The sequence below is a fragment of the Pristiophorus japonicus genome, chromosome 21 (genome assembly GCF_044704955.1).
Source record: "Pristiophorus japonicus isolate sPriJap1 chromosome 21, sPriJap1.hap1, whole genome shotgun sequence".
NCBI classification, from domain to species: Eukaryota; Metazoa; Chordata; class Chondrichthyes; family Pristiophoridae; genus Pristiophorus; species Pristiophorus japonicus.
The window spans coordinates 84,308,406-84,321,226 of NC_091997.1; the positions used below are offsets into that span (position 1 = coordinate 84,308,406).

Here is a 12,821-nt window from a genome sequence, read left to right on the forward strand (position 1 = left end):
TTTTTCTTCAAAAGGGGGCGTGTCCGGCCACTGACGCCTGATTTCAAAGTTTCCACAGTGAAAACGTACTCCAAACTAAGTTAGAATGGAGCAAGTGAAGATTTTTGTAGAACTGAAAAAACCTGTTCTACACATTAAAAAATCAGGCGCAGGTTACAAATTAGGCGTCCAGAACGGGGGGGGGGGGGGGGGGGGGGGGGAGGGAAGGGAACTCATTAAATTCTACAATAAATCCTTATTTATACTTCTACAAATATTATACAAATAAATCCAACCTGAATAAACATTTATAAGCAAAGAAAAGATTAAATAAACCATCTTCCTACCTGTGTGAGGGGGGGGAGGAGGAGAGGAAAGGAAACAGACGTTCGTTCCGGGGGGGGGGGGGAGGGAGGTGGGGGGGGGGAGGGAGAGGAGACAGTGAGAAGGTTGCAAGAAGCCTCAGTGCTGATGTGCTGATGGCAATGTGCTTTTATTAAAAAATGTTCAAAAATTAAACAGCTACAAAGAACTACAAAAATGGCCGAGTGCCAATGTTTTTTTCACACTGCGCGTGCACAAACGCTCCAACGCACAGCGTTGCCGGCAGGAAAAAAAACTAATTTAAATAGTACCCGCCCCCTCCCACCTACAAAATCGGCGCGAGTATAGGCTCCGCCCCCCTGGGCGCTGCGCCAGGCAGACAAGGAGCTGCAAAGCGCTCCAGAATCGCGATTTTTTTTTTAGGCGCGAAAAACGGGCGCCCGTTTTTTTTCGTGTGGAAACTTGGGCCCTAAATGTGGACATAAGAAATGATAATAGAAATAGATAATAGAATTAATAAACTGGAGTTTAGAATAAATTAGGCATGCAGTCCCAAGTCAGTTTTGGTGAGGTGTGTATTTGATAGGTGATATATTTGATAGTGGTGGCTGGTGTGCAACAGCCACCACATGTTTAAAAAACAATCCACGCACAGGCATCTTCCACCCTTCAAGATGTAGTTTGGGTTCTTCTTTCGAAACACCTGTGAACTCATCCTTTTTTTTGGCGTGAAAGCAAGTCATCCTCATTTCGAGGGATCGCCTATGATTGATATTTGATATGTATATGAATGCAAAGCGCGCTCCAAACACATGTGACTGTTGGTGTACATTATGCCAGATATGTTTTTTCACACCCTGACATTTTTGAAGAAAGGTGGTTAATTTTACATCAGGACTGCAGCAATAAAACTGTTATTGGAAACCAGCCATGGGCGTGAGTGATGTGTAAAGTAAAGCGTCCCCAGCTATGTCTGACATTATACAGATAAATGAGCAGATTAGCAGGAATGCAGATTAGAGAAAATGGGGTAAATTTTGTGAGGCTCCGTGCTGCCAGCAGGGCCTTGCAACCAACAGCACTTGCCGATTTGTAGCCAAAAAATGAGGCATGGTTAGCCTCGTCAAAATATTTACACCTCTGAATTGCCTGGGCTTTCATTTTATGACTTTGGGTGATGCTCCATGCAGAGTGAGAGTCTCCAATTTAAAAAAAAAACTGGGTGCACTCAAAGATGAAAGTTCACCTGCTCAGTCAGATGTCCAAAAGAGAGATGGTGCGTTTAATTAAAAAATCACTTTCTTGCGGTGGGGGTGGGGGGGGAGGGGGGGGGATTGTCTTTTAATGTACTTTTGTCTGTCTGTCATGTATCTTACATTATTACATATAACTGTATCCTAACATGCTATACATGACTGTAATAAGATATGACCTGTAACCACCAGCATACCTTACCACCAGGGGTGCACTTGCAAGAGACAGGTATATAAGGACAGGTCTCAGGCAAGTGCAGCATTCCAGAGCTGTGAAATAAAGGTGCAGATCCAGAGTGACCTTGACTTCACTACATGCCTCGTGTGAATCTGTACTGAGGGGACAGGACTTTACAGTGGCGACGAGTTACGGGATTACAGAATCCACAGAATGGCGAACAACGGATCAGATGAAAAGTACAATGCGGGAGACAATTGGGAGGACTTTATATAAAGGCTCCAGCAAAGCTTTGTAACCAAAGGTTGGTTAGGCGACGATAAGGCAGACAAGAGAAGAACCCATCTCTTGACCAGCTGTGGCTCGAAAACATACGCTTTACTGAAGGATCTGTTGGCACCCGAGAAACCAGCAAGCAAGTCGTTTGAAGAATTGAGCACACTGGTAAGAGACCACCTGAAGCCAGCGAGCAGCCTACACATGGCCAGACACAGGTTCTACAACTACAGACGCGGTGTGGGCCAGAGCATACCCGACTTCGTGGCGGAACTTCGGAGGTTGGCTAGTTTATGTGAGTTCTCCGATGAACTGAGGAGAGAAACGCTGAGAGATTTTTTCATTGAAGGAATAGACCACGCAGGCATATTCCGAAAGCTCATAGAGACCAAGAACCTGACCCTAGAGGCAGCAGCACTGGTTGCACAGACATTCTTGGTAGGGGAAGAAGAAACGAGGTTGATTCACAATGCGAGCAATCAACTACAAACCGAGAAGCTCAAGAGAGATCAGCCAGACGCAGCTCATTCTTTGGGAACACTTTGAACAATGGAACAGGTCTGTGCTGGAGGTGTGGGGTTGGGCACTGGGCAAGGGGATGTCGATTTCAGCAGGCTGTTTGCAGAAATTGTGAAAATACAGGGCATTTGGCCCGCATGTGCAAAAAAACGGCAGCTCGGCTGGTATACGAATCGGATGGGTCGGAAAGCGGACCAGAAGATGGCGGGAACAGTACCCGGGACACCGATGTACAGCAGGTCAACATGATCAATGGTCGCTGCTCCTGCAACAGGACAGCTCCTATAATGGTGAGGGTCCTACTCAACGGGATATCTGTCAACATGGAACGGGATACGGGAGCGAGTCAATCTCTCATGGGCAATTTGAACAACTGTGGCTGCATAAGAGACAGACCAAAACTCAAGGGTCGACACCAAATTAAGGACCTATACCAAAGAAATCGCACCAGTCCTCGGCAGCGCCATGCTCTGTCACACACAAAAGGACAGTGAACCGACTTCCCCTGTGGATTGTCCCCGGAGACCCCCCAGCACTGCTGGGGAGAAGCTGGCTGGCAAAACTAAACTGGAAATGGGATGATGTCCATGCCATGATATTGAGGAACGGACCTCCTGCTCAAAAGTTATAAAGCGATTTGAACATCTCTTTCAGCCAGGTATGGGCACTTTCAAAGGGGCCAAAGTCAAAATCTACATCTCACAGGATGCTAGACCGGTCCATCACAAGGCCAGAGCTGTACCCTATGTGATGAGGGAAAAGATTGAACGCGAACTAGATAGGCTTCTGCGGGAAGGCATTATATCACCTGTGGAATTTAGCGACTGGGCAAGTCCCATCGTCCCAGTCATGAAGCCTGATGGATCCGTATGAATCTGTGGGGACTACAAATCTACCATAAACAGTCTCCCTACAGGACCAGTACCCGCTGCCCAGAGCGGAGGACTTATTTGCCACATTGGCTGGAGGTAAACTTTTCTCAAAATTAGACCTCACATCTGCGTATATGACGCAAGAATTGACTGAGGAATCCAAGCTACACTCCATCAACACACATCGAGGCCTTTTCATGTACAATCGATGCCCATTTGGCATCAGGTCGGCAGCTGCCATATTCCAGTGCAACATGGAGAGTCTGCTCAAGTCCATCCCGGGGACGGTTGTATTTCAAGACGACATACTTATCACGGGCAGGGACACCGACTCGCATCTCCGTAATTTGGAGGAAGTACTAAAGTGGTTGGATCGGGTAGGCTTACGAGTCAAGAAATCCAAGTGCCTGTTTCTCACACCCGAGGTTGAATTTTTGGGCAGAAGGATTGCCGCTGATGGAATCCGCCCAACAGGGTCCAAAACAGAAGCAATTCGCCTGGCACCCAGGCCCCAGAATGTCTCAGAACTGCGTGCCTTTCTCTGGCTACTCAATTACTTTGGGAACTTTATGCAGAACTTATGCACGCTGCTGGAGCCTCTACACGTGCTACTCAGGAAGGGGTGCGATTGGTTTTGGGGGGACGCCCAGGAACGTGCCTTCAATAAGGCACGCAACCTTCTGTGTTCAAACAGTGTTTTGACTTTCTTTTGACCCAGGTAAAAAGCTAGTTCTCACATGCTATGCGTCAGCGTATGGGGTCGGGTGCGTTTTGCAACATGTCAATAGTGCGGGCAAATTACAACCCATAGCTTATGCCTCCAGGTCAGTTTCGCGGGCGGAGCGCGGGTACGGAATGGTGGAGAAGGAGGCACTCGCGTGCGTGTACGGTGTCAAAAAGATGCACCAATACCTTTTCGGGGCCAAGTTCGCGTTAGAAACCGACCTCAAGCCCCTCACATCCCTCCTATCCGAGAGCAAGGCAATAAACGGCAATGCCTCGGCGCGAATTCAACGGTGGGCACTCATGCTGGCGTCCTACGACTATACCATAAGGCACAAACCAGGCACGGGCAACTGTGCCGACGCGCTCAGCAGGCTACCCCTGGCGACCACGGAAAGGTCTGACGAACAGGACTGAGATAGCCATGGCAATCAATGCCTTTGACTCCACAGGTTCGCCCATGACGGCTCGCCAAATCAGAGCTTGGACGGCCAGTGACCCCACTTTATCCTTAGTTAAAAAAAAAAATGTGTCCTAACCGGTGACTGGGCAGAGGATTGCGATGCCTGCCCCGAAGAATTAAGACCCTTTCACAGGCGCAAGCATGAGCTATCACTACAAACAGACTGCCTGATGTGGGGCAGCCGAGTAGTCATGCCTCTGCGAGGCAGAGAGGCATTTGTCCGGGAGCTCCACCGCGAGCACCCGGGGATTGTTCTCATGAAGGCCATAGCCAGATCCCACGTCTGGTGGCCTGGTATTGACGCGGACTTTGAGCTCTGCGTCCGAAGGTGCACCATTTGTGCCCAACTCAGCAGTGCCCCCAGGGAGGCTCTACTGAGCCCCTGGCCTACCAAACCGTGGTCGCGGGTGCACGTAGACTATGCGGGCCCATTCATGGGCAAAATGTTCCTCGTAGTTGTAGATGCATTTTCAAAGTGTATCGAATGCACCATTTTAAACTCGAGCACAACCTCCACCACTGTGGAGAGCCTCGCAACCATGTTTGCAACGCACGGAATCCCTGACATATTAGTCAGTGACAATGGTCCGTGCTTCACCAGCGCAGAATTCCAAGACTTTATAATTGACCATGGCATAAATCACGTCAAGACGGCACCGTTCAAGCCGGCCTCCAACGGCCAGGCGGAGAGAGCAGTGCAAATCATTAAACAAGGCATGCTTAAAATCCAAGGTCCCACGCTGCAGAGTCACCTGTCGCGACTGCTGCTGGCATACAGATCTCGTCCGCACTCACTGACTGGGATCCCCCCCGCCCAACTGTTGATGAAAAGAACTTTAAAAACAAGGCTCTCATTAATCCTCCCAGACATGCACAAAATTGTTGAGGCAAAGCGCCGTAAGCTGACTGAGTACCATGACAGAAATTCGAGGGGGACATGGAATGAGATAGGGGACAAAGTGTTTGTACTAAACTATGGCAGGGGTCCAAAATGGCTTGCAGGGATAGTAACGGGCAAGGAAGGAAACAGGCTACTGGTAGTACAAATGGACAATGGCAAAACCTGCCAGAGGCATGTAGACCAAGTCAAAAGCAGATTTACCAACAACACTGCGGAACCAGAGGCAGACTACAATGTGGAACTCGCACCACACCTGGTGGACAGACAGAGGGAACAACCTGAGGAAAGGGCAATCCCAACAGACAGCCCAGGCGAGTCAACAACAATCACACCAATCGAAACAGACAGCCCAGGCAAACAACTGAACCACAACTCAGACGATCCACGCGAGAGCGTAGACCACCTGAGAGACTGAACCTATAAAGATGATAAGACCTTGGGGGAGGGTGATGTCATGTATCTTACATTATTACATATAACTGTATCCTAACTTGCTATATATGACTAATAAGATATGACCTGTAACCACCAGCATACCTTACCACCAGGGGTGCACTTGCAAGAGAGAGGTATATAAGGACAGGTCTCAGGCAAGTGCAACATTCCAGAACTGTGAAATAAAGGTGCAGGTCCAGTGTGACCTTGACTTCACTCCATGCCTCGTGTGAATCTGTACTGATGCACGTTATTTGTCTTTGTTGGGAGGACAAAAGAGGCGCTTATTCTTGGACTGCCAGGCATAAAGTTGGTATGCCACTAATGACAGTGAAAGGTCCTTTAACACCAAAGGAAATGACCAAAATGTTTTCTTCATAACATGGCCTCAAGGAAGGATTGATTACCACTGCTGGCAAACCTTTTGGGGCATTAGTAATGCCCAGAATGGGACCTAAATTAGCTCTCCGCATAAGTCCTGCTTGGACTATTGGTGACGTACTAGCTAGAATTCCCAGGGTAGTTCAGAAGCACAACCCCCACCCCTGCCCAAGCAGAGTTTTGATGGGGGGGAGGGGGGGGAAATGATCTTTTCATGGAATGACTCGGGTTTCACCCCCAAGTATAGGTCCCCTGCAACCGATCCTACTGACTTGAGTCCTTGAACCTCAGCAAAATTTTGAGGCCAATATATTTGCTGTCCAAGCCTTCAATAATGTATGTTGAGTGAATAGGTCTAACAACTCATGAGTAACTAAGTAATACTGCAATTGCTCCTTGTGAGTAGAATTATCTGAATATTTCTTTGTTTTCAATTGTGCTGTTCAGTTCTAAGGCAGCTGTATCGATGCCTCATTCAAAATATATAACATTAAATGTCTTTTACAAGTACAAACCGGTTTTAAATCTTTGCATTATATGTAAATAAGTGGTCTCTCCTCTTTGGATTTGACGGACTCTCCATCTCTCAAATCCATTAAAGTAGAAATGAAAAAGTATATTTCGAGGACCATTTTGGCTTCAATTATTACCACTTTCAAAAGTGGTAATGGACCCACTATATCTACTAACTGCAAGGCTCCTTAAAAGACAAGATAATGGATTATGTTATAAAATCTGTTTCCAGCTGCTACGTGGAAAGAAGCACCATTCTATCCACCAGATTTACAGAAGCACTGAATGTAGTACAACCAGCCTGAACTATTTAAATAAGACTCTAGTAATTGGGAGAAATCGGTCCTTATTGTGATGTTCCATTGCAGTGGATTTTAAACCTGGTTTATTTTTGTGTATTTATGAATGTGCATACAATAGTAACGGATAGCAATCCTGCAAGAAAGGCAAACTTTATACTTTTGTTGCCCAGTCAGATATTCAGACTGAAATGGCCATTCAGTAAATTAGATCAAAAATGTTTCAGTTTATGTGCTCAACGAATCTGTAGAAATAAACATCAGCCTACTGATGGTCCAGGGAGAACCAGATAAATTTGGTTGAATATTATATATTGTAATTGGGTTTTTGGAAAGATCATGACAAGATTCCTCATAAGGCACTAATGGCTAAGGAAATGAATCATAGTATGGCACTGGATAGATAATAAGCTTAAACGAAGAAATAGATGTTTCTTTTAAGCCAATTAGCATCAATCCACTGCCATACTAATTTATCCTATGACATCTTACCTCAGCCATTAGTCCCATAAATGGCAGCTTTTGAAAAAGGGAAGAAATAACTTTCATTTATGTAACTCCTTATCATACCCTCGGGTCACCCCACAACACTTTAAAGTGCTGCACGAGTGTAATGGGTGGTGTGGGAGAAAGGTTGAAGGAGAGAAGGCTGTGTAAGAACATTTGAGACCACTAAACCCTTAAACCACGTAAGGCATATTAATCAAAGCATCGGACAAAACCTTACACTAAGTTGGGTGGCGGTGTGAGCTGTGAGGAGGACGCTAAGGCTGCAGGGTGACTTGGACAAGTTAGATGAGTGGGCAAATGCATGGCAGATGCAGTATAATGTGGATAAATGTGAGGTTATCCACTTTGGAGTCAAAAACACGAAGGCAGAATATTATCTGAATGGTGGCAGATTAGGAAAAGGAAAGGTGCAATGAGACCTGGGTGTCATGGTACATCAGTCATTGAAAGTTGGCATGCAGGTACAGCAGGTGGTGAAGGCAAATGGTATGTTGGTCTTCATAGCTAGGGGTTTCGAGTATCGGAGCAGGGAGGTCTTACTGCAGTTGTACAGGGCCTTGGTGAGGCCTCACCTGGAATATTGTGTTCAGTTTTGGTCTCCTAACCTGAGGAAGGACGTTCTTGCTATTGAGGGAGTGCAGCGAAGGTTCACCATACTGATTCCCAGGATGGCAGGACTGACATATGAGGAGAGACTAGATCGACTGGGCCTGTATTCACTGGAGTTTAGAAGGATGAGAGGGGATCTCATAGAAACATAAAATTCTGACAGGACGCAGCAGGTTAGATGGAGGAAGAATGTTCCTGATGTTGGGGAAGCCCAGAATCAGGGGACACCATCTTAGGATAAGGGGTAAGCCATTTACGACTGAAATGAGGAGAAACTTCTTCACTCAGAGTTGTTAACCTGTGGAATTCCCTACTGCAGAGAGTTGTTGATGCCAGTTCATTGGATATATTCAAGAGAGAGTTAGATATGGCCCTTGTGGCTAAAGGGATCAAGGGGTATGGAGAGAAAGCAGGAAAGGGGTACTGAGGTTGAATGATCAGCCATGATCTTACTGAATGGTGGTGCAGGCTCGAAGGGCCAAATGGCCTACTCCGGCACCTATTTTTATGTTAACCCCTCAAAATTTTTGTTAAACATCACAAAATTTACCAATTGCATCCAAAGAGGTACTAGGCACCTAAATATGACTTTCTTGAACCGGCTGGCATCAACTATTCCCAATTATATTGAGGCCTGAAATTTCATTTGAAAATCAGTCTAAGAGTCCACAAGGTACTTGGGTACATATTGTTAACTTCCAGAATTAATGAGGTTACAAAGGCAGTTCAAGTTTACCACAGTAACTCAGTGGCAGCTAGACTCTAGTTTGGAGAAGTTGATGTATTAATTCAGTGTCATTAACTGATGAAATTAATATCTGAAGTTGGAATTAATATCTGAAGTTACAAAGGCAGTTCAAATGAATTACAGTAACTTGGCATCCCAAGGATTGTACTTTACTACAAGTTGATATTGTGCTTGATCCAAGATTGACAGTCAGTAAAGTTCGTTCAGACTCGCTTCCATGTTAAAAGTTCTGAATAGCAAATTAGATATTGGACATACTAAAGTATAGTTCAGCTTATTGCTGATGAGCTCTCAGCTTTAACAATGACTTCAGGAACTTAAGAATTAGGAGTAGGCCATTCGGCCCCTTGAGCCTGCTCCGCCATTCAATAGCTGATCTTCTATGTCAACTCCACTTTCCTGCTGTATCCCTTGATTCCCGTAATATCCAAAAATCTATTGATCTCTGTCTTGAATATACTCAATGGGCTAGAATTTCCGCTCGTTTTCTCAGCAGTACTGCTCGTTTTCAGCAGAAAACCACCCGGCGCAAATTTTCACTCCATTTCAGAGTTCCGCCGGCAGTTTCAAAATACCGCTTGGGAGCGGACCCCCAGTGTGCACTGCCGAAAAAAACGCTACTGCCCAAGTTTGGACTCAGCGGTGACCCGTAGGTAAGATTGAAAAATACGCCCACGAAAAGCAGCTGCAGCTGGGCGGACGATAAGTAGCCCTGCAAAAAAAAAAAGGTAAGTTAGTGTTTTTTCTAATTATTTTTAAATTATTTTACAGCGTTAAGTTAAAAAGGGTCCGGAGAATGTTTGTTTTTTTTTTGAAAAAATGGTCACCATTACGGATAGCTTTTTAATTTAAATTTCCCAGCTGTTGTGAATGAGGCTGCTTCAAAAATAATTTGATTTTTTTTCAGTAAAGTGCATGGTGTAATTTATTTTCCTGTATTGAGGCAACTGATGGGTTTTAATATGAAAGGCTCTGTTCGAGGTATTAGATCGGAAAATATGAGTACTGCTTGGAACCACCATCTCCAGACACAAGGGTGTGTCCTTGAACTCTAGCTTCTACTTCTATAGTAATGAAGGTTAAAAGTATCATCCTCTCCTTGATCAAAGAAATACTTCTTACATAGATATAGTCTTCCCCATCTAATTCAGTGGCAGTTTGGCATAATTATATTTACCCGTTGTATCTTACTTTTTTCCGTCATTCTTTTGCTTTCATTAATTTTCTGTTTGTTGGCTTGTTTAGAAAGTTTATTTTGGGCAATCTTGTCGTTTTTTAAAAAAAAACTCTTCCTTGCCTGTAAATCAACCAAGTTGGGCAGATGTTTTTTTATTTGTTCATGGGATGTGGGCATCACTGGAAAGGCCAAGATGATCAGTCTAATGCTAAAGAGCAAACCTGACTGCTATTCAACTGAGAGAACTGCATCGGCAGGCGGGGTATAAGTAGGAGAGCAGCCCCAGGACCTAGTGCGGCGCCTTTCCCCGGACCTGCGAGAGAACAACATTGGCAGACGGGGGTATAAGTAGGAGAGCTAGCCCACTGCAGCTGACCCAGGAGTGCGACCACTTCTAGAAGGGCAACTGGACTGACGTCACTGGAGTCCAGTCAGCCCATTGGAGTGGTGTTCTGAGCCCAGCGGGGGGGGCTGAGAGCCAGGCTCAGCAGGAGCGGTGTCCGGGCCTAGCAGGGGGCTGAGAGCCAGGTCGAGCCCTGCTGGGGGCGGAGAGCCGGACCCAACAGGAGTGGAGGTCGAGCCCAGCGGGCGGGGGGGGAGGTGGCTGAGATCCGGGCCCAGCAGGGGGCTCAGCCGAGCCCAGCAGGAATAGTATCCGGGCCCAGCAGGGGGCTCAGAGCCGAGCCCAGCAGGAGCGGTGTCCGGGCTCCGCGGGGGGCGGAGAGCCAGGCCCAGCGGGAGCGGAGGTCGAGCTCAGCGAGGGACTGAGATCCAGGATCATTGGAGCAGTGTCCGGGACCAGCGGGGGGGGGCTGTGATCTGGGCCCAGCAGGTACGGAGGTCGAGTGCAGCTAGGAGCTGGGATCCAGGCCCAGCAGGAGCGGAGGTCAAGCCCAACAAGAGGTAGCATTTGATCCAAGCGGGGTGGGAAGGGGCGCAGAGGTCGAGCCCAGCAATTGGAGTGTGGGGGCACGGATAGAGGTTGAACCCAGCGGGGGTGGGAGCATTCGAGCCCAGAGATGGGCGGCGCAGCATTTAACAGCGTCGGGGCCGTGGCCCAGCAGCGGCCACAAGGGTTTTCTGTGCGGCCACAAATGGCCACATACGCTGTCCTAAGTTAGTTTGGAGCAACTATTAGCTGCCCAAAGTGGCTTAAATGGCCAAAACTGGTGTAGGTGGCTGGTAATGCCCCCTTTTGGAAAAAAACTAAAGTAAACTCAAAAAAATCCTAACTAACTCACTTACACTGGCGCAAATTGAATGTGCAAAATGGGGATTTTTAAGATATTCCAGAAAAAATCAAGTTGCTCCGAAAAAAACGGAGCAACTCCTGGGCAATTTTGGGCCCATGGTGAGGACTGATGGGTGGGCGAAAGTCCGGCCCACGTACACATCTGGTGGCACTTCATGCTCGAGAAGCTGCAGTCTGTCAGTAGTTTAGATCATTGGATTTTTACACTGTTCCTTAGCAACTAATTATTTGGCTGCACAAATACAATAACTTATTTTTTATATTCAGATTATAAAATCAGTACTAGTCATGCTGCAGATTTCAATCAACGCCTACTGGATGCTAGTACTCAGTTCCAAAAGAATCAGGGGAAAGGCACAATAGATGTGTGGTGGCTATTTGATGATGGAGGTATGAAGCATATTGTACATTGGAATCTAATTTGTAACACTTTATAAGTTATTGATTAAGTTTTGAAAATTGAAATTGGGCTAGAAATTGGTCTTGTGGTCATTTTTTTCTGGCATTTTTCACCAAAAATACCGCTATTTTTTTAAAGGGGTAAAATTGGCACCAAAATGCACTCGACAATTAAAATCAGCGTTGCACGAGGATTCGCGGTGGAAATTGTGGTCCTCACCAACTTTAGCCCGAGGCCTATTACCGCTAAAAAGACAGGCCCTGGGAGGGGAAAAAACATAAACAAAGTTGCAAAAGTAAAAAAAAATCAGAAAATTCACTATACAATCACTGAGAGAATTAAAAAAATAAAAACTTTACCCTACCTTTTTTGTAGGTCTTCATACCTACCACTGTTTCTGGGGTTTCAACGCAGGCTTTTCTCATAAGAACATAAGAATTAGGAACAGGAGTTGGCCATCTAGCCCTTCGAGCCTGCTCTGCCATTCAATAAGATCATGGCTGATCTGGTCGTGGACTCAGCTCCACTTACCCGCCCTCTCCCCATAACCCTTAATTCCCTTATTGGTTAAAAATCTTATCTATCTTTGACTTGAAAACATTCAATGAGCTAGCCTCAACTGCTTCCTTGGGCAGAGAATTCCACAGATTCACAACCCTCTGGGAGAAGAAATTCCTTCTCAACTCGGTTTTAAATTGGCTCCTCCGTATTTTGAGGCTGTGCCCCCTAGTTCTAGTCTCCCCTACCAATGGAAACAACCTCTCTGCCTCTATCTTGTCTATCCCTTTCATGATTTTAAATGTTTCTAGAAGATCACCCCTCATCCTTCTGAACTCCAAGGAGTAAAGACCCAGTCTACTCAATCTATCATCATAAGGTAACCCCCTCATTTCTGGAATCAGCCTAGTGAATCGTCTCTGTACCCCTTCCAAAGCTAGTATATCCTTCCTTAAGTAAGGTGACCAAAACTGCACGCAGTACTCCAGGTGCGGCCTTACCAATACCTTAT

General features: G+C 46.2%; 1 protein-coding gene across 5 annotated transcripts in view; it reads left to right on the top strand.

Annotated features, from left to right (window-relative positions):
• slc12a1 (solute carrier family 12 member 1) overlaps window positions 1-12,821 on the top strand; it is a 111,192-nt gene that overhangs the window by 74,140 nt on the left and 24,231 nt on the right. For all 5 annotated transcript variants that reach the window (XM_070865150.1, XM_070865146.1, XM_070865147.1 and 2 more), the window contains one exon: window positions 11,680-11,802. In XM_070865150.1, the coding sequence (XP_070721251.1) occupies window positions 11,680-11,802 (123 nt within the window). The remainder of the gene's footprint in view (window positions 1-11,679; window positions 11,803-12,821) is intronic.